We start from the raw sequence: 22,908 nt of genomic DNA, 5'->3' as shown, positions 1-22,908 counted from the left end.
TGTAACATGGACACATATAAAAGCCTGTAACATGGACACATATAAAAGCCTGTAACATGGACACATATAAAAGCCTGTAACATGGACACATATAAAAGCCTGTAACATGGACACATATAAAAAAGCCTGTAACATGGACACACATAAAAGCCTGTAACATGGACATATATAAAAGCCTGTAACATGGACACATATAAAAAAGCCTGTAACATGGACACACATAAAAGCCTGTAACATGGACATATATAAAAGCCTGTAACATGGACACACATAAAAGCCTGTAACATGGACACACATAAAAGCCTGTAACATGGACACACATAAAAGCCTGTAACATGGACACACATAAAAGCCTGTAACATGGACACACATAAAAGCCTGTAACATGGACACACATAAAAGCCTGTAACATGGACACACATAAAAGCCTGTAACATGGACACACAACACACATAAAAGCCTGTAACATGGACACATAAAAGCCTGTAACATGTACATATAAAAGCCTGTAACATGGACACATATAAAAGCCTGTAACATGGACACATATAAAAGCCTGTAACATGGACACATAAAAGCCTGTAACATGGACACATAAAAGCCTGTAACATGGACACACATAAAAGCCTGTAACATGGACACACATAAAAGCCTGTAACATGGACACACAACACACATAAAAGCCTGTAACATGGACACATAAAAGCCTGTAACATGGACACATATAAAAGCCTGTAACATGGACACACATAAAAGCCTGTAACATGGACACACATAAAAGCCTGTAACATGGACACACAACACACATAAAAGCCTGTAACATGGACACATAAAAGCCTGTAACATGGACATATAAAAGCCTGTAACATGGACACATATAAAAGCCTGTAACATGGACACTGAATGCTTTATGCAAACAAAACAGTTTGAGCAGATGTAAAATAGGTTCAATTTAATTTCAAAAGCTTTGCTTATGTTCATTTTCAATTGTTTAGAAGAGAAATATGATGAATATTCTAAAACGTTTCTTTACTTTTTACACATGGTTTTAAGCCTTTATAACATAATAATGATAAATACTTGCCAGATTTTGAAAGTTACATTTCTCCTGAAAAAGGGAGCTAAATAATTTTGCCAAAAGGACATTTTTTGACAATTGATTGATAAATAAGACAAAAAGGACCAGGATGACTGTCATTACAGATCTAAAAGGGTAATAAGTATGTAGCAATTCATAGGGTAAGAAAACCACGAGCCCATAAGCTAATACATGTCATGACATTATAAACTCAAATAAAGTTGAATGATGAGTTCACTGAATAGCTCTCCTGGGTCCAGGTCCTCCTGGGTCCAGGTCCTCCTGGGTCCAGGTCCTCCTGGGTCCAGGTCCAAGCTCTCCTGGGTCCAGGTCCAGGCTGTCCTGGGTCCAGGTCCAGGCTCTCCTGGGTCCAGGAGGACTTGTAGTCCTGAATGTTGTAAACCTCTTCAGAGCTGTTTGATGAGAATGTCCCCTCAACCAAACAAAGTCCACTTTTGTCTTGTAAAACTGGAAAGGTTCCTTTTGCTTAGTTTATATTTCCTCATATTGTAATAACTTAATGAATAATGCATCAAATATTACTAGATGCATTAGACACAACACAGCATGTAGCACACAGCATGTACAACACATTGTATAGCATACAGCATGCAGTGCATAGCATGTAGCGCACAGCATGTAGCACACAGCATGTGTAGCATGTAGCACACAGCATGCACACCACATTGTGTAGCACACAGCATGCACAACACACTGTGTAGCACACAGCATGTAGCACACATCATGCACAACACAGCATGTAGGACACACCCTGCACATCATGTAGCACACAGCATGCACAACACATCATGTAGCACACAGCATGCACAACACAGCATGTAGCACACATCATGTAGCACACATCACGCACAACACAGCATGTAGCACACATCACGCACAACACAGCATGTAGCACACATCATGCACAACACAGCATGTAGCACACATCATGCACAACACATCATGTAGCACACATCACGCACAACACAGCATGTAGCACACATCATGCACAACACATCATGTAGCACACATCATGCACAACACAGCATGTAGCACACAGCATGCACAGCATGTAGCACACATCATGCAGCACACAGCATGTAGCACACATCATGCACAACACAGCATGTAGCACACAGCATGTAGCACACATCATGCACAACACAGCATGTAGCACACATCATGCACAGCATGTAGCACACAGCATGTAGCACACATCATGCACAGCATGTAGCACACAGCATGTAGCACACAGCAGAACGTAGCGCTCGTGGAGCTGCAGAACAGAAGCCGGCAGCAACAGTCTGAGTTTAAACTTGTAAACTAGTTTGAGGTTTTCTGGAATGAGAGAACAGTGTAGCTGAGGAGCATGTCATGGCTCCTCATTCCATGATGCAGCCGCTCAGGCTCCATGGAACCGTTTGGCACAGACATGACAGCTGAGGAGTTATCATGTTATCATGTCCTCATATTATGATCCCTCTCTCTGGGCAACACGTATAGAAACACCACCGGCTGCTCCGATTGGCTGAGAGCAGATCAGACCTCACTGAAGAACATATGATGTGGCTCACATTTTAACAATACTGACAACAATACTCGCACCATGTTTTGTTCATAATGACAGAAACACATTTTATTTTAAAAATATTTCACCGCTGATACATACACTCATCATACTCATATATATATGTATATATATATATTTGCATAAAGTATACTCTTAACATGATAATATTTAAAGATTTGATACATTATCGTCAGGTGGGGAATATCAACAAGGGAACACGTTATGTAGTGAAGAGGAAAGATGACACAGGTACCTCACCTGGTCCCTGTGTGTGAGGAGCTCTGGTCTCTCTGTGCTTACTGGTCCACTGGTGGTGGACCAGTAAGCACAGAGAGACCAGAGCAGTGGTTTCTGTGTTGTACTGGTGATCCATATCTCCATATGAGCTGTGATCACATGACACATGCACGTGTCATGTGATCACATGACACATGCACGTGTCATCATACCAACATGCTGCTGCTGCAGTCCATCATCCGTCCTCCATTGTTGTGTGTTTGAGGGTGGCTGCCTCTCCCAGCATGCACTGGGTCAGGTAGCCAGCGTACAGTGTATACTACGTACTCCTTTATATGGCGTACTGAATTTGTTTTACTATTAAAAGAAATCATACAATTATTAGGACATTCAATGTCAATTGAAGTGAAGCTTCTGATATTTGTGTTTTCTTCAGTTCTCACACAGTCGATGGGTTCTAGTTCTCCTCTGAATTCAGGGATCCAGAGCTTTCCTCACGAGTCACACGGCAGCTTTAATGGTTTGGGTCGCGTCCCATCAGCCCACTGGCTCTGTGTCGTAGGGTCACTGAAGACCTCCACTGAGCTGAGTCTTCATGAGCATTGCTCGGTGCTGCAGGTAGTTTGTTTTCCACCGTGAGGAAGAGGAGCAGCAGTTTTTTACTTTGATTGAAATGGACTGAAACACTGAAACACACGCGTGTGGAATTTTGTGGCTCGGGAATAAAAAAGACCTCGAAGAATCTTGTGAGCGAATCTCCAGAGAACAACGCTGTGTCCGTTCCTCATGCTGGAGCCCAGTTGTTAGGGGGCGTGTCCCACGGCATCAGCCTGCAGCCACAGGTGAGCGGTGCAGTCAGGTGGAGCGGCTCAGACGGTCCAGAGTGCCGGTGGACAGAGTTCAGTCCACAGCGTCCGGGACCGGCTCTGTGTGCTTCAACACTGCAAACACATTTACATTAAAGCCCCAAACGAGTCAGGGTCTGGTGCTTCTACGGGGAATGATGATGATGATGATGATGAAGGTAGTGAAGGGTCTCCTCCGACAGCAGGAGAAGCTCAGGTGTTGGTTGCATTAGGTCGCCACAGAGCTGGACTCCGGTCCGGCTCCTCCGCCTCACAGAGGCCAGGGCAGGTCGCTGAAGTCCACCGGGCCGCCCAGGCCGGCGTCCGCCTCCAGCAGCGACATGATGACGGCCATGGCCGCCTCGTCGTTGCTGGGGCTGCTGGAGCCGGGCTCGTCCATGATGTCGATGCTCAGGTGGGAGTTGTCACCTGCAGGGAGGACGAGGGTTAGAACACAACACACCCAGATGGACGCGAGCACAACGTGGTCCACTCACTCATGATGGACTGGTTGGAGTACGGGTAGCCGACTGAGTCCGGGCCCGGAAGGACCCCGGTGCCCGGCAGCTCGGGGGTCCCTCCATTCTGAATCTGTGGATGACACACACACACACACACACACACACACACACACACACACACACACACACACACACACACCCGTAAGAACCCTGGCGGCTCAAATGATGACCTCATCACTTTAATCAGCATAACGTTGTTACGTCAGACATGATGAAGTGTGTGTGTGTGTGTGTGTGTGTGTGTGTGTGTGTGTGTGTGTGTGTGTCTGTCTGTCTGTCTGTCTGTCTGTGTGACGGGGGGGGGGGGTACCTTCTTGCCCCCTGGGGAGCAGGTGTCGGGAGGCGGGGTGCTGGAGATGTTCAGAGGGCTGGAGCCACAGCTGGAGGGGGAGGAGCCTCGGATCCTGATGGAAACAGACACAGGTGTTGTGTTATAGGTTCACGCCCCTCATCCTGACCTCAGTGGAGTCAGAGGCTGTAGGTAACAGGTTAAAATATCCAGATCCTACAGCGTGCCGATTCGTAGCGGTCTGAGTCAGTGTTAGTCAGGACGACTGAGGACGGATCGGCAGAGTCGGCACTTTTCACCGCCTGGTGTTTCTCAGAGGCTCTGTGTGATAAAATGTGCCGACTCGGCTTCCTCCGCTTCAGGAAGTAGACGTGGTCCCGACACACAGGCTCACCTCTGGATCTCCATCACTTCCTCTGCAATCATGCGTCCAATTTTGCCGGCTCCTGCTCTCGTGCCACCGGGGATGCCGGGGACCGTCTGCAGGGCCCGCCTACCTCCACCTGCCAATCAACAGCCATGAGGAAGAGGATGTGTCCACTGAAGGATGAAGGCCTGAACGTGAAGCTGCATGTTCCTCACTTACCCTCCGAGGTGAGGACGCTGTCCATGCTCTGAGGGGACGCCACCGACTGGGGGTAGTCTGGTCCCTCCATCAGGGGACCCCTAAGAGACACGGCATCGTCAGGTCTACGGGGACAGGGACTATACGGGGACAGGGACTATACGGGGGGACAGGGACTATACGGGGGGACAGGGTCTATACGGGGGGGACAGGGTCTACATGGAGACAGGGTCTACGGGGGGACAGGGTCTACGGGGGGACAGGGACTATACGGGGGACAGGGACTATACGGGGGACAGGGTCTACTGTGGTGGACAGAAGGGTCTACTGGGGGGGACAGAAGGGTCTACTGGGGGGGACAGAAGGGTCTACTGGGGTGGACAGAAGGGTCTACTGGGGGGGACAGAAGGGTCTACTGGGGTGGACAGAAGGGTCTACTGGGGGGGACAGAAGGGTCTACGGGGGGGACAGAAGGGTCTACGGGGGGGACAGGGACTATACCGGGGGGACAGGGACTATACGGGGGGACAGAGTCTACGGGGGGACAGGGTCTATACGGGGGGACAGGGTCTATACGGGGGGACAGGGTCTATGGGGACAGAGTCTACGGGGGGACAGGGTCTATACGGGGGGACAGGGTCTACGGGGGGGACAGGGTCTATACGGGGGACAGGGTCTACGGGGGGGCACAGGAGGGTCTACGGGGGGACAGGAGGGTCTATACGGGGGGACAGGAGGGTCTATACGGGGGACAGGAGGGTCTACGGGGACAGGGTCTATACGGGGGACAGGAGGGTCTACGGGGGACAGGGTCTATATGGGGGGACAGGGTCTATATGGGGGGACAGGGTCTATATGGGGGGACAGGGTCTATACGGGGGGACAGGGTCTATACGGGGGGACAGGAGGGTCTACGGGGACAGGGTCTATACGGGGGGACAGGAGGGTCTACGGGGGGACAGGAGGGTCTACGGGGACAGGGTCTACGGGGGGACAGGGACTATACGGGGGGACAGGAGGGTCTACAGGGACAGGGTCCACGAGGACAGGGTCTACAGGGGACAGGGTCTACAGGGTCAAGGTCTATACGGGGGGACAAGGTCTATACAGGGGGACAGGAGGGTCTACGAGGACAGGGTCTATACGGGGGGATAGGGTCTATACGGGGGACAGCGTCTACGAGGACAGCGTCTACGGGGGGACAGGGTCTATATGGGGGGGACAAAGAGTCTACGGGGACAGAGTCTATGAGGACAGGGTCAATACGGGGGGACAGGAGGGTCTACGAGGACAGGGTCTATACGGGGACAGGGTCTATACGGGGGGAAAGGGTCTACGAGGACAGGGTCTACGGGGGGACAGGGTCTATATGGGGGGGACAAAGAGTCTACGGGGACAGAGTCTACGAGGACAGGGTCAATACGGGGACAGGGTCTATACGGGGGGACAGGAGGGTCTACGAGGACAGGGTCTATACGGGGACAGGGTCTATACGGGGGAAAGGGTCTACGAGGACAGGGTCTACGGGGACAGGGTCTATACGGGGGGACAGGAGGGTCTACTGGGGGACAGGAGGGTCTACGGGGGGACAGGAGGGTCTACTGGGGGACAGGAGGGTCTACGGGGGGACAGGAGGGTCTACGGGGGGACAGGAGGGTCTACAGGGGTCTATACGGGGACAGGGTCTACGGGGACAGGGTCTATACGGGGACAGGGTCCTGGTCTACTTACGACACCACGGTGTTGGTGGACACGATGTACTCCACCTCCTTGGTCCAGGGGTTCATGAAGCTGAACCAGCGACTCCTCAGCGTGATGAAAGAGCCGTCTTTGATCTTGAATTTGTAAGAGTTGGTGTTGATCTTCTCTCTCATCTGCAACACTGTGGACACACACACACACACACACACTGAAGACACTCTGGCTCCTCCCCCACGCTGCAGCACTAACCCACGAGGCGGGTACCTTGCCGGTGGCACTCTGCCAGGTGGCCGATGTCGTCCTGGTGGAAGTACTCGTAGAAGGAGGTCCCCAGCAGCTCCTGCGGCAGGTATGCCAGGATGGCTGTGGCCCTGAGATGGGGAGACGGAGAAAGCTCAAGTGAGCTGGATAGTGGACTCTGGATCCTCACAACCAAAACGTTGTCGGGGCCAGCAAGTCATGCTCTGACTTCAGGCCACGCCTTCTAGCATCAGACAGATAGATTCAGCACCCTATCACTAAGGTGGGGATTCATCATAGTATCATGATATTCTGCGTGGCGATATGGTATCGATACACGGAAGACAAGTAACGATACACGGAAGACAAATATCGATCTTTTATCAATTATGGTGGACGGCAGAAATGAAAACTATCTTCACGGAGATAAGCCCCGCCCCCCTCTCCGACGTGACTATGTAGACTGTAGTGATGAAGTGACTATGTAGACTGTAATAATGAAGTGACTATGTAGACTGTAGAGATGAAGTGACTATGTAGACTGTAATAATGAAGTGACTATGTAGACTGTAGAGATGAAGTGACTATGTAGACTGTAGTGATGAAGTGACTATGTAGACTGTAATAATGAAGTGACTATGTAGACTGTAATAATGAAGTGACCATGTAGACTGTAATAATGAAGTGACTATGTAGACTGTAGTGATGAAGTGACTATGTAGACTGTAATAATGAAGTGACTATGTAGACTGTAATAATGAAGTGACCATGTAGACTGTAATAATGAAGTGACCATGTAGACTGTAGACTGTAGTGATGAAGTGACTATGTAGACTGTAGTGATGATGTGACTATGTAGACTGTAATAATGAAGTGACTATGTAGACTGTAATAATGAAGTGCCTATGTAGACTGTAATAATGAAGTGACTATGTAGACTGTAATAATGAAGTGACTATGTAGACTGTAGTAATGAAGTGACTATGTAGACTGTAATGATGAAGTGACTATGTAGACTGTAATAATGAAGTGACTATGTAGACTGTAATGATGAAGTGACTATGTAGACTGTAATAATGAAGTGACTATGTAGACTGTAGTGATGAAGTGACTATGTAGACTGTAGAGATGAAGTGACTATGTAGACTGTAGTGATGAAGTGACTATGTAGACTGTAATAATGAAGTGACTATGTAGACTGTAATGATGAAGTGACTATGTAGACTGTAGTGATGAAGTGACTATGTAGACTGTAATAATGAAGTGACTATGTAGACTGTAATAATGAAGTGACTATGTAGACTGTAGTAATGAAGTGACCATGTAGACTGTAATGATGAAGTGACTATGTAGACTGTAATAATGAAGTGACTATGTAGACTGTAGTAATGAAGTGACCATGTAGACTGTAATAATGAAGTGACCATGTAGACTGTAATAATTAGGGATGGTTATCGTTTGGGTTTTTTCCGATACCGGTGCCTGAACCGATACTTTTTTATTGCCAAGGCAATTTTTTTTCTTCAAATTGAACAATATTATTAACTGTTTTAAGTATACTGTAGATATAAATAAATAAGTACATACAAAACACACTTCAAACTACAGCTTCAAACCTTTTAACTTCACGTGTGCAACAGAACTCAGACTCTGTTGGATCCTAAAACTGCTGCTTTATGGACTACACGTCATCATTCATATCAACTGGAGAGATTTGTTCCATCAAGCCGAGGACGACGTTCAAAAGCTCGTGCTCGTGTCTGCAGCGATCTCTGTGTGCGCGCACTGTGTGTGAGCGCTGGAAGCCCCGCCCCCTCGAGCCCCGCCCCCTCGAGCCCCGCCCCCCCGAGCCCCGCCCCCTCGAGCCCCGCTCTGCATGCAGGCGGACAGAGAGCAGAGCAGCAGTGTGCTCTGATTCGCGCTATTTTAATAATCGTTTTTATTGTGCGGGCACCGCGCTACCTTTTTAGTATCTATATACCGTGCAACTTTACAGAGTAGTGTAAAAAAAAAAAAAAAAAGTATTAAAATCGGCTCAGGCACCGGAAGGAAGCACCGAAATCTGCGTTGCTTTTCGGTCCGGTAGGTACCGGACGTGTTGGACTGTAGTAATGAAGTGACGATGTAGACTGTAATGATGAAGTGACTATAATGATGAAGTGACTATAATGATGAAGTGACTATGTAGACTGTAATGATGAAGTGACCATGTAGACTGTAATGATGAAGTGACTATGTAGACTGTAATGATGAAGTGACCATGTAGACTGTAATGATGAAGTGACCATGTAGACTGTAATGATGAAGTGACCATGTAGACTGTAATGATGAAGTGACTATGTAGACTGTAATGATGAAGTGACTATGTAGACCAGGGGTGTCAAACATACGGCCTGCGGGCCGGATCCGGCCCGCCAGGGGGTCCAGTCTGGCCCGCAGGATAATTGTTAAAATTGCAGAATAAAAGAAAGAAAGCTGAGCTGGGTCTCAAACCACTGATTGATAAACGGCACGCTAGGGCTTTGCGTACGGTATGAATTGTTCACATACCGTCATACCGGTCGTTCTGTTTGGCAGCAGCAACATTTAATGTTCACAGCTTGAAGCTGAAGGAGCAGCGGACCGAGCTACTTACCTCTCATGTTAACTCATTTGACTCAGGGTGTGCAAAAAATGACATCGCCAAAAGGCATGCTGGGTAAATGGCACTGCCCACACAGGAAGACTTTTCTTGTGAAGGAAGAAGTCTTTTCCTGTGCAGCACAGTGGGCGGGCTTTACCCATCATGCATTTTGGCGATGTCATGTCTTGCACACCCTGAGTCAACTTATATCCGTGAGACGTAAGCAGCTCAGACCGCTGTACACGTATCTGTGACTGTAAACATTAAATGTTGCTGCCGGCTGAAGAATGACAATAGTCGTTACGGCCGCGCATGCGCCACTAGTATCAAGGGATTCCCCTGGGTCCTAAATCCCTCCAGGCTAGCACCCTATGTACCAATCAAAACAGCTGCTGGCCAGTTGTGAGCGAGTGGTGAATAACGATGGCGGTGCCGGCCTGATATATCATGAAACCGCCAGAATTTTACAAAATACCGTGATATGAGTTTTTGGCCATACCGCCCAGCCCTAGGGCACGCTATACATTGACCCAGAGTCAGAATTCATTAGACCACTGACATTACTATAAATATTGCTCCACTGCGAGGGAATCTGCAGAGGAGAGCCCAGGCAGGTAAACAGTGGGCTGATGTCTGAATTTTTGATCTTTATGTTTCTAGTTTATTGTAAAAATACCTTAAAATAGGGTTTATCATCCAAAAACCTTCACCAAAGATTTAAACATAGAGAAATATTGTCATTATGTATGCGTTAATATGCTGTGATTTTACTGGTCCGGCCCACTTGAGATCAAATTGGGCAGCATGCGGCCCCTTCACTAACATGAGTTTGACACCCCTGATGTAGACTGTAATGATGAAGTGACTATGTAAACTGTAATACAAACAGTATAGTTTGTCAGGTGCAACATTTATCACAGTGTTGGTCAGTTTGTCCCATTTTGCTGCAATAAAAATGATTGAAGTGAGATGAACAGACTGACAACTTTATCTAATTAGATCAAATATGTTGTCATAGTCTTCTGACTTAAATGTCGTGATAATATTGTATCGTGACTTAAGATATGATACTTAAGTCACGATACATAAGTATCGTGATAATATTCGTGACTTGAGTATCGTGATAATATCGCAGTACCGTATCGCATCTTAATTATCGTGATAATATCGTAACTTGCATATCGTGATAATATCGTATCGTGACGTACGAATCGTGATGATATTGTATCGTGATGATATCGTATCGTACGTATCGTGATGATATTGTATTGTGACGTACGTATCGTGATGATATCGTGACGTACGTATCGTGATGACATCGTATCGTGACTTACGTACCGTGATGATATCGTATCGTGACTTACGTACCGTGATGATATCGTATCGTGATTTAAGTATCGTGATAGTATCGTATAGTGACTTAAGTATCGTGATAATATCGCATTGTGACTTAATTATCGTGATAATATCATATCGTGATTTAAGTATCGTGATAATATCGTATATGACTTAAGTATCGTGATAATATCGTATTGTGACTTAATTATCGTGATAATATCATATAGTGACTTAAGTATCGTGATAATATCATATAGTGACTTAATTATCGTGATAATATCGTATTGTGACTTAATTATCGTGATAATATCATATAGTGACTTAAGTATCGTGATAATATCATATAGTGACTTAATTATCGTGATAATATCGTATTGTGACTTAATTATCGTGATAATATCGTGTTGTATCTTAAGTATCGTGATAATATCGTATCGTGATTTAAGTATCGTGATAATATCGTATCGTGACTTAAGTATCGTGATAATATCGTATCGTGATAATATCGTATCGTGGGACCTCTGGTGATTCCCACCCCTAACTATCACCTCAACTCTTTTCCCTGGACATTTAAATGTGACCACCTTCAACAAACCCTGACCATGCTAGCAAAACAAACATCATCTTAACATTCACTATGTTTAACGACTACTAGGCTCCGCCTCTAAACAATGTGAGCATGATGTGTTACGTTGTTCATTCTGGTCACATGACATCTATTGCTTCTGTCCATCCTGATAGAGGATCCTCCTCTGTTGTCCTGGATGTTTTTTGTAGGAGTTTTTCCAGAACCGATGTGAGGGTCAAAGGTTAGAGGATGTCATATGTGTACAGATTGTAAAGCCCTCTGAGGATAATTTGTAATTTTAGGCTATACAAAATAAATTGAAAATGATAGAGGGGCCAGCCTGTCTGATGAATGAATACAGACAGACTGCATTATCTTCATTCTTATGAACCATCATTGGCATGTTTTGATAAACCTTACAGTGAAATAGCAATAATAAATAAAGAGTAAAGTTGTGATCAGGAGCCGGCTGGTTTTAAATATACTACTCTGTGTCCTTGTCGAAGAGACAGTAGAGCTTCCATTTCAAAGCATCATGCTCAAAACAACAAGCAATACATGTGTGGGGATGCAACTACACTAATTGCTGTGGCAACACATATTGTGATCTCATATATGCATCTCAACTACAGTGTGAAATCAAACCATATCGTAAGTAATATAATAGAGCTAGAGAGACTTGTTTTGCATCTATCCTCTTTCTGCTCGCTGAATGTTAGAAAGATGTATGAAGTGATCTACAGACAAAGATGATTGATGATCAGAGATAGAGTGAAGCTTTAAAATGCGCTGAGGAATCACTCAAATAAATTTGAGTTTGACGCTCCCCCTCACCTCTGGTCAACGAAGACAAACTTCCCGTCGATGGCGTGTCGGGAGACGTACTCCGTGGGCTTCACCCGGATGTCGGCCAGGCTGGGCTGGGGCACGATGTGCGGGTGCAGCCGCCCGATGGCGACCAGGCAGCTCAGATTGCAGCCCTCATTGTCGGGCTCGTTGTCCTCGTCCAGACCCATCTTGGTGGGAGGCCAGCTCTTCAGGTAGCCGGTGCTGTGGATGGTGCAGAAGCTCTTCCGGTCCGCTGGGACGGGGTCAGAGGGTCAAACAGGAAATGGACTTTCAGCTCAGTGAACTGAATGTAAAGGTATCAGCACCAGATGGAGAAACCATGAGGTTAAATAATGTCTTGAAGAGTTTAGAATGATTAATAACTGAAGAGATAGAACACATTCTAAATACTGGCCTCTGACATCTTCTGCTGAAACTACTAAATAAATCTGCTTTGACATAAAGCTCGTCTGTGTGTCAATCACATCTTCCATAGCTAAGATTCACGAGCATCTCATTTCACACACTTTGTGTCATCAGACACCAAAATACTGTGCAAGTCATGCAGGAAGTCTTCCAGAACTCAGGGTCCAACATGACCACTATAGAGAGAATCACGAGCGTCTTTTCACAACCTCTTCCTCTGGAAAGACTCTGCCCACGGGAGGCTTTGCGGCGTGGAAGGAGGAAGACAAGAACGCCCTCGTTGAACTCCTGTCTCCACGCTAAGGACACACAGTTATCCAGGCCTGTGAAACGGAGCCTGAACGCAGCCAACGGCTCATTTATGTTCTAATAACACAAGGTCTGCATCAACATCAGAGGGAGGAGACATGAAATATTCAGCTGAACACCAAACTGTCTTTCTGCTTGAATGACCTGCACATGTTCTTCTGCCGATCCTGAATTTACAGCCAGAGACTGAGCAGGAACACATGTTGACTGCTCATAATCAGGTGTTATGATGGTAATGATCATGGTAATGATCAGGTGTTATGATAGTAATGATGAGGTGTTATCATGGTAATGATGAGGTGTTATGATAGTAATGATCAGGTGTTATGATGGTAATGATCAGGTGGTATGATGGTAATGATCAGGTGGTATGATGGTAATGATGAGGTGTTATGATAGTAATGATGAGGTGTTATGATAACAGGTGTTATGATAGTAATGATCAGGTGTTATGATAGTAATGATCAGGTGTTATGATAGTAATGATCAGGTGTTATGATAGTAATGATCAGGTGTTATGATGGTAATGATCAGGTGTTATGATAGTAATGATGAGGTGTTATGAGAGTAATGATCAGGTGTTATGATAGTAATGATGAGGTGTTATGATAGTAATGATGAGGTGTTATGATGGTAATGATCATGACCAGGTGTTATCATGGTAATGATCAGGTGTTATCATGGTACTGATCATGATCAGGTGTTATGATGGTAATGATCAGGTGTTATGATAGTAATGATCAGGTGTTATGATAGTAATGATGAGGTGTTATGATAATAATGATGAGGTGTTATGATAATAATGATGAGGTGTTATGATAATAATGATGAGGTGTTATGATAGTAATGATGAGGTGTTATGATGGTAATGATGAGGTGTTATGATAGTAATGATGAGGTGTTATGATAATAATGATGAGGTGTTATGATGGTAATGATGAGGTGTTATGATGGTAATGATGAGGTGTTATGATAATAATGATGAGGTGTTATGATAATAATGATGAGGTGTTATGATAATAATGATGAGGTGTTATGATAGTAATGATGAGGTGTTATGATAGTAATGATGAGGTGTTATGATGGTAATGATGAGGTGTTATGATAGTAATGATGAGGTGTTATGATAATAATGATGAGGTGTTATGATGGTAATGATGAGGTGTTATGATAATAATGATGAGGTGTTATGATAATAATGATGAGGTGTTATGATAATAATGATCAGGTGTTATGATGGTTATGATCAGGTGTTATGATAGTAATGATGAGGTGTTATGATGGTTATGATCAGGTGTTATGATGGTTATGATCAGGTGTTATGATGGTTATGATCAGGTGTTATGATAATAATGATCAGGTGTTATGATAATAATGATGAGGTATTATGATCATAATGATGAGGTATTATGATCATAATGATGAGGTGTTATGATAATAATGATCAGGTGTTATGAGAGTAATGATCAGGTGTTATGAGAGTAATGATCAGGTGTTATGAGAGTAATGATCAGGTGTTATGATGGTAATGATGAGGTGTTATGATGGTAATGATGAGGTGTTATGATGGTAATGATGAGGTGTTATGATAGTAATGATGAGGTGTTATGATGGTAATGACCAGGTGTTATGATAGTAATGATGAGGTGTTATGATGGTAATGATCAGGTGTTATGATAACAGGTGTTATGATAGTAATGATGAGGTGTTATGATGGTAATGATGAGGTGTTATGATGGTAATGATGAGGTGTTATGATGGTAATGATGAGGTGTTATGATGGTAATGATGAGGTGTTATGATGGTAATGATGAGGTGTTATGATGGTAATGATCAGGTGTTATGATAGTAATGATGAGGTGTTATGATAGTTATGATCAGGTGTTATGATGGTTATGATGAGGTGTTATGATAGTAATGATCAGGTGTTATGATGGTTATGATCAGGTGTTATGATGGTTATGATGAGGTGTTATGATGGTTATGATGAGGTGTTATGATGGTAATGATCAGGTGTTATGATGGTAATGATCAGGTGTTATGATGGTAATGATGAGGTGTTATGATAGTTATGATCAGGTGTTATGATGGTAATGATCAGGTGTTATGATGGTAATGATCAGGTGTTATGATGGTAATGATGAGGTGTTATGATAGTTATGATCAGGTGTTATGATGGTTATGATCAGGTGTTATGATGGTAATGATGAGGTGTTATGATAGTTATGATCAGGTGTTATGATGGTAATGATGAGGTGTTATGATGGTAATGATCAGGTGTTATGATGGTAATGATGAGGTGTTATGATGGTAATGATGAGGTGTTATGATGGTAATGATGAGGTGTTATGATGGTAATGATGAGGTGTTATGATAGTAATGATCAGGTGTTATGATGGTAATGATCAGGTGTTATGATGGTAATGATCAGGTGTTATGATGGTAATGATGAGGTGTTATGATAGTAATGATCAGGTGTTATGATGGTAATGATGAGGTGTTATGATAGTAATGATCAGGTGTTATGATGGTTATGATCAGGTGTTATGATGGTAATGATGAGGTGTTATGATGGTAATGATGAGGTGTTATGATAGTAATGATGAGGTGTTATGATAGTAATGATCAGGTGTTATGATGGTTATGATCAGGTGTTATGATAATAATGATCATGATCAGGTGTTATGATAGTAATGATCAGGTGTTATGATAGTAATGATCAGGTGTTATGATAGTAATGATCATGATCAGGTGTTATGATAGTAATGATCATGAGAGGAGGGTTGTGGTAACAGAAGAGGAAGTACCTTTCTTCTTGGAGCAGGTGGAGGGGAAGTCCTTGTCCTCCACTTTGACTGAGGGCCTGTTGCACTTCATCCTGCAGAAGAAGGAGCGCCGGGCTCCAGAGCAGAGACGGGACGGGCCGGGGGCGATGTCCGTCTTCACTGGGAGACCGGCTGCGCACACACACACACACACACACACACACACACACACGCGCGTTTTCTGGCGTCACAAGGCAGGTTGGTCATGCAAGGGTTAAAGATGGAGGCTCAGGTCAACAGTCCTGGTTCTGCACACTCCATGAAGAATGCTGCTTACTCTTGGCATCGATGAGCCTCTCTCGTGGGGCCGTGTCAGAGGAGGACAGCTGCTCTTTGACCTTGGCAATGTCCTTAGGGTGAAGGTAATCGAACAGGCTCTGACCTATCAGGTCGTTCTGAAGACGTGTGAGAGAACAGAGGGACTGACGTCAGACAGAACAACTCAAACGTATGAAACATGTCATCAATAACACAGCCAGCATACCTGGCTGTAGTTGAGGATCTTGAAGACAGATTCGGAAACAAAGAGGATCTTTCCACGGTCACACCCAACCACAAACAGGAACCCATCGGCAGCCTGCGTCACAACACAAACGGTCATCTTCAGAGCCACAGTGGGATGTGTCTCTACAGCGTGATGCTGAGAGGCTGTTCCACACGGTCACACTCACCCGCAATATCAAGTGCTTCAGCTCGTCATCAGAGAGGAAGGCCGGCTTGTAGTTGGCCTCTGTGTACGGGTTGGCTGCACCTGCACACAACAGTACAGGTGTTCACCTGCAGCTGCACGTCCAAGCTCTCAGCTGAAGTCTGTGTGTAGTCTCTCCCTCTTAAATAGCTTTGATTAGTTTAAACATGGATTCATCTGAGCTGACCATGAATTGCTTTGTTAATAATATAATATATAACCTGAACCCTCACAAGTTGTGCTTCCTCACACACACACACACACATACATAAGCCTCACCTCTGAGCGTCTTCATGTGCTGCACGGCCATGCGCAGCACCGTGAGCTTGTCCAGCTTGCGGGACATGGCGTTGCAGGTGGGCACCAGGGAGGCCAGCTCGTCAATGAAGCTGTTCATCTTGTCCCTGCGGCGCTTCTCGATCTGGCTGTGAGCCTCTCTGTGGAGAAGAGACATGTGGTCACACAGGAGGTTCCTCCTCTCATCTCTGTGGTCGCTCTGTTGTGTAAGAGCACAGAATCCATAAAGGTTCAAAGCTATGGAACATGCTACAAGTCCTCTGCTCAACGCTAAGAAGGCCTTGGTGTTGAGTCTGCTCCTCTCCACTAGCTAGCACTAACTGTTCTTTACCAAGGAGAACACAGCGTGTCTTTAGCTCCACATGCTAGCTCTAGACACGTCATGCATGCAGAGCCTTGCTATCAACACACACAGCTGTCAAGCAGAGCAACTTTCATTCATGAGAGGAGGGTTTACCTGGCATTCTTGATCCGGCCCTGCTGGTCACTGGAAAGACAAACACAGCAATGTTAGAGGAGCTGCTGCGTCTATGGGACCAGGTCCTGTAAGCAGCTCATATGTTAAGAGTTGAGGTTTCACTGTTCCAGTCCTCTGTGTGTGTGTGTGTGTGTGTGTGTGAGATGACTAATCAAAACCATCCGCCTTGATAGACATCACAGGACATATGTGTCTTATGATTATGGGATGGAATAGAAATACTGAGGAGTAGAGCTGCTTACCTTCCCAGTTTGTCCTTGTCTGGGTCCATGTCACTGAGGGGCAGAGACAGGAGAACGTGTCAAACCCTTCACCTCTATTCTCTCTCTCATATATATATATATATATATATATATATATATATATATATATATATAGAATATAAATAAATCTATCATGATGCAATAATGAGCTCATTGATATCATTGATATCTCAGTCAGGTTTGAACTTACTCAAAAGAGAAGCCATCAATTCTGTAAGGAAACACAAGTGTATTAAGAAATGTCAATATTTACAATGTGTACATATTACATGTTATAACTACTAATGAGAACACTAGTGTACATATTATAAGTATTAATGAGAACACTAGTGTACATGCTGCCCTCCCTCCCTCCCCCTCACTGGTAGTCGGTGGTGCTGCCCTTCCTCCCTCCCCCTCACTGGTGCTGCCCTTCCGCCCTCCCCCTCACTGGTGCTGCCCTTCCTCCTCCTCCCTCCCCCTCACTGGTAGTCGGTGGTGCTGCCCTTCCTCTTGCGGGTGTAGTCCATGCCCGGCGTGCTGATGGAGCTGGAGATGAGGTCGGTGGAGCCGGGGGTCATGAAGTCAGTCATTGTAGACGAGATGTCCATTCTTTGGTCTGCCATCAGGTCATCTGCAGAGTTACAATACATGTTTACATACATGACACACGTCTCTGCATGTAACCCATCATAAGATGCAACTGGTTCAGGGTCTCATGGACGCTGAGGCATGGGACTATGGGGATGGAGCCGGCGACCTTGTGGTTTCAGGACGACCATCATGAGCTACAGCTCTTTACTGAATGTGTTCTGGAATAACTGAAACGTGTATTCTCACAGGTAGAACATGTCGGATAAGAAATAAATGAAGTAGTGCTCAGGTAGACATTACTCTGAATGTTGAACATCTACTTCAGAAAGATGAAGATCAGGAGAGTTTATAGACATGTAGAAGAGTCTGTCGTCACGTCACTCACCACAAATGTTCATCACAGCCTCTGTGTTAAAATCATCTCCTTCCATCCACGCTCGAGCCCTCAACTGTGAACACAACAGCAGGAGAGTCATAGCTTAGCGTGAGCAGTTTGTTCATCAGACCTCTTGTCCTGCAGAGGTGCTTTAGACCCTCAGGGTCAGGATTGTTAAACCCGTCACATCAACCTTGTGTGGTGATGGAGGACATTGACAGGTGGGGGCTGTGATTCTAACACAGCTTGGCTGTCAGTAGGAAACTAAAGGTTCTGTTTTACGTTCCAAGCTTCAGATGTCTGTTTGTACCTGAGCTGCCTCCTTTGAGTGCGGACCAGAATTCAGGCTATTTTCTGTTGAAGCATTCAACAGTCAGACGAGGAAGATGAGCAGCAGCCGTCAAGGTGGACCTTCACTCACCTGGCAGGACACGGGCCAGGCCTCCTAGACTGGCCGGGGGTCGTCTGCTCCGGTCCGTCTGGTTCGATTCATCCGGTGTGGTCCTCAAACAGCTGATGCAACCAGTCCACCCCTGAGGGACCAAACAGTCAGTTAAACGCGAATGAAAAACAACACCACATATGTAAGTAGCATTACAACACTTGATTCATAGCTAAATATGAAACAAAAACAATTGAAGTCATTATGAAACATGTCAAAACTGAATCTGGGCTATTTGGATCATTTCCTGATGCGCCTTCTGTCTCCGGCTAACTCCTTTAAACCCAGCACTGCAGTCTTAATCACACGTCTATGTATGTAACGTCATGCCATAACCCCTAGTGGCTGCTGAGCTGTCCTACGCTTGTTTCCACTAAGGTAGACCAGAACAGAAGAAGGAGAACCAGGATGTGGACCAGCTCTGTTTAACGGTGACTATCAGTGTGAAATAAAGTTTCACTGATCGGTATCCTCCAATATTCAGTCAGATATCAGGACCTCATTGATGTGTTCTAGTCTCTGATCATGTGACTTTGTAAAGAACCAATCCGTGTTCAGACCGACAGGAGAGAGCTAGCAACGTGCTAATGGTCAACACACACTGTGATGCCTTCAGGCTCTGCTCAGGGAACATTAGGTACATTATAAAACATTAAAACCACTATTAATAAAACACTATAGATGACTATAAGAGAGTGAAAGGAAAACACTTTTGTGTGGATCTGATCTGATCCGTGAGTTTATGAACCGTTGCTCCACTATTGTGGACTAACTGATGAATACTTTAGGCCAGCGTCAGCCTGAACTCTGCAGCATGCAGGACCAGCTTCAACCCACAGGGGAGTGCTATTTGTGAACAGGGTTTTCAAATCAGAAGTCCAACATGCAAAACAATGAATAGACGTTAGAGAGAGAATCCCTCCTGCGTTTCTCTTTCTTCTTTACAATACCGTGTTCACAAACAGCTCCTGACAATGTGCACTGACGTGTTAGACGTTCTCGCCTGAACTGTTTGATAATCTAATGGGAGAATGTGTGTGCTAGTCAGACAAGAGAGAGGCTACTCAGATACACATCTAAAATACAAGTACTTAGACTCACATCCTTAATAATGTCAGCCTGAATGACCTTCATAAAAAGGACTTTACACACAGACTCATTCTCTGATCTTCTCTTCACAGCGACCGGCTGCCAGATTAAACAACGCATCAGAGAGGCTGCTACAAAAATGGTGGACACAGAAAACCCAGGAGACATTTGGAGTGAAGTGTCTAAAAGACACACGGATATGGGCTAGCAGAGCCGGGAATTGAAGAGAGCTCAGGTAACAGAGCTCTAGAGACAGCAACATGCACAGCTCAGGTAGCAGAGCTCTAGAGACAGCAACATGCACAGCTCAGGTAGCACAGCTCTAGAGACAGCAACTAGCACAGCTCTAGAGACAGCAACATGCACAGCTCAGGTAGCACAGCTCTAGAGACAGCAACATGCACAGCTCAGGTAGCACAGCTCTAGAGACAGCAACATGCACAGCTCAGGTAGCACAGCTCTAGAGACAGCAACATGCACAGCTCAGGTAGCACAGCTCTAGAGACAGCAACATGCACAGCTCAGGTAGCACAGCTCTAGAGACAGCAACATGCACAGTTCAGGTAGCACAGCTCTAGAGACAACAACACACTAAGCTCAGGTAGCACAGCTCTAGAGACAGCAACACACTAAGCTCAGGTAGCAGAGCTCTAGAGACAGCAACATGCTAAGCTCAGGTAGCAGTTTTCAAGAGACAGCAACATGCTAAGCTCAGGTAGCAGTTTTCTAGAGACAGCAACATGCTAAGCTCAGGTAGCAGTTTTCTACAGACAGCAACATGCACAGCTCAGGCAGCAGAGCTCTAGAGACAGCAACACGCTAAGCTCAGGTAGCAGAGCTCTAGAGACAGCAACACGCTAAGCTCAGGTAGCAGAGCTCTAGAGAGAGCAACATGCTAAGCTCAGGTAGCGATTTTCTAGAGACAGCAACATGCACAGCTCAGGCAGCAGAGCTCTGGGCCAGAGGGGAACCACGACGTCATGAACACAGAGAGAGGAAACTGGGTCAGCCGGGCTTTGTGGTCTCAGAAGCAGCCACCTTTCATTTCCCTCCACACACTTCTACTTCATCAGTGAGTCAGCTAGCCACGCACACGCACACGCACACACACACTTGGAAAAGAGTATGGCTGTAGAGGAGAGCCAATTAATGTTGGCAGAGAGAACACATATCTAGTCATGCTAGTTTGGCTCACTCCACCTCCTGTGCTTTTTGAAGTGATTCACATAGTCTCATTATTATATGAGCCAAAGGAATTAGAACAAAGAGCAAATATGTTGATTAGAATCAATAATCAGACTTAAAAACTAATATTTCATCAACTCATTGTTGCAGCATGAAATAGCCAAGGGCACGCTGCAGCCACTGCCAAGGACAAGGGCACGCTGCAGCCACTGCCAAGGACAGGGGCACGCTGCAGCCACTGCCAAGGACAGGGGCATGCTGCAGCCAAGGACAAGGGCAGGCTGCAGCGCATCATCCGCTCTACTGAGAGGTGATTGGCTAATCTGCCGTCCCTACAGGACTTGTTCGCGTCAAGGACTCTGAAGCGAACAAGAAAGATTGTAGCCAACCCCTCTCACCCTGGACCATCAGGACCAAGACCTCACAGACCATCAGGACCAAGACCTCAGAGGCCATCAGGACCAAGACCTCACAGACCATCAGGACCAAGACCTCACAATCCATCAGGACCAAGACCTCACGCTCCATCAGGACCAAGACCTCACAGGCCATCAGGACCAAGACCTCACAGGCCATCAGGACCAAGACCTCACAGGCCATCAGGACCAAGACCTCACGCTCCATCAGGACCAAGACCTCACAGGCCATCAGGACCAAGACCTCACAGTCCATCAGGACCAAGACCTCACAGACCATCAGGACCAAGACCTCACAGGCCATCAGGACCATATTGAAGACAATATGTGGACACATCTAGCTGCTGGTGCTATGAGGACACGGCTAGCTGCTGGTGCTATGAGGACACGGCTAGCTGCTGATGCTATGAGGACACAGCTAGCTGCTGATGCTATGAGGACACAGCTAGCTGCTGATGCTATGAGGACACGGCTAGCTGCTGATGCTATGAGGACACAACTAGCTGCTGATGCTATGAAGACAATATGTGGACACATCTAGCTGCTGATGATATGAGGACACTCTGGTTGACACTAACGAGCTACGGACCGACTCCTGCCTCCTGCCTCCTACCTCCTGCCTCCTACCTTCCAGCCCCGACACACGCTGACACGGTCACGGCCGGTCCATACGGGGGCGTGTTCCCTCCTTTATCCACAACAACATCTAATCCCGTCGGCTGACTAGCGTTAGCATGCGCAGCTAGCAGCTAGCTCCAGAGCCCGAGAGGACCAGCGGGTCCCTCCTCCTGCTCAAACCACTGACATGACCACAAGCAGGCAAAACATCGACGACATCCATCATGCTTTAAACCCAGCAGCGTCCCCGAGATGCAGGATTGATCCCCCGTGTGTTCATGTGTACTCACAGTCGGTCCCGGGAGCTCGGTGGATCCATTGGAAGTCACTGTTATGTGTACCAGAACCCAGAGAACGGTGACATAAACGATTCTCGATCGGTGACCCAGTTTCTCTTCACCGTCATGCCTGTCGGACCACTAACCTAGTTTCTCAACCAATGGGGTTCGAGCTGCCGCCGTAGATGCCGCTCCAGCCAATCAGAGACGTGTTCCGGCTTTGAAGCTATGATGGACGTGCT

The 22,908-nt window shown here is 46.0% G+C and overlaps 1 protein-coding gene across 1 annotated transcript; it reads right to left on the bottom strand.

Annotated features, from left to right (window-relative positions):
- Positions 1–2,956: 2,956 nt before the first annotated feature.
- Positions 2,957–22,699, bottom strand: bmal1a (basic helix-loop-helix ARNT like 1a). The gene is made up of 20 exons (XM_079224296.1): positions 22,679–22,699; positions 19,060–19,171; positions 18,648–18,711; positions 18,155–18,302; positions 17,880–17,900; positions 17,669–17,701; positions 17,406–17,435; positions 16,931–17,088; positions 16,635–16,714; positions 16,448–16,540; positions 16,241–16,358; positions 15,946–16,095; positions 12,410–12,656; positions 7,071–7,177; positions 6,837–6,987; positions 5,127–5,206; positions 4,935–5,043; positions 4,562–4,655; positions 4,228–4,321; positions 2,957–4,159 (listed from the first exon to the last, which is right to left on the bottom strand). The coding sequence occupies exons 3-20, from the start codon at positions 18,691–18,693 to the stop codon at positions 4,002–4,004; spliced, it is 1,917 nt and encodes a 638-aa protein (XP_079080422.1). The 5' UTR covers positions 18,694–18,711; positions 19,060–19,171; positions 22,679–22,699; the 3' UTR covers positions 2,957–4,001.
- Between the last annotated feature and the right edge of the window lie 209 nt (positions 22,700–22,908).

The sequence above is a fragment of the Taurulus bubalis genome (genome assembly GCF_910589615.1).
Source record: "Taurulus bubalis genome assembly, chromosome: 9".
Classification (NCBI taxonomy): Eukaryota; Metazoa; Chordata; class Actinopteri; order Perciformes; family Cottidae; genus Taurulus; species Taurulus bubalis.
The sequence above is the reverse complement of the archived record's forward strand: the minus strand, read 5'-3'. Positions and strand labels throughout refer to the sequence as shown.

Excerpts from the sequence above, each read along its gene's own strand:
- bmal1a (XM_079224296.1), bottom strand. The coding sequence starts at position 18,693 with ATGGAAGGAGATGATTTTAACACAGAGGCTGTGATGAACATTTGTG. Across the intron at positions 17,089-17,405 it reads GGCCGGATCAAGAATGCCAG|AGAGGCTCACAGCCAGATCG; the intron begins GTAAACCCTCCT and ends TCTTCTCCACAG. Across the intron at positions 4,160-4,227 it reads CTCCAACCAGTCCATCATGA|GTGACAACTCCCACCTGAGC; the intron begins GTGAGTGGACCA and ends TCCTCCCTGCAG.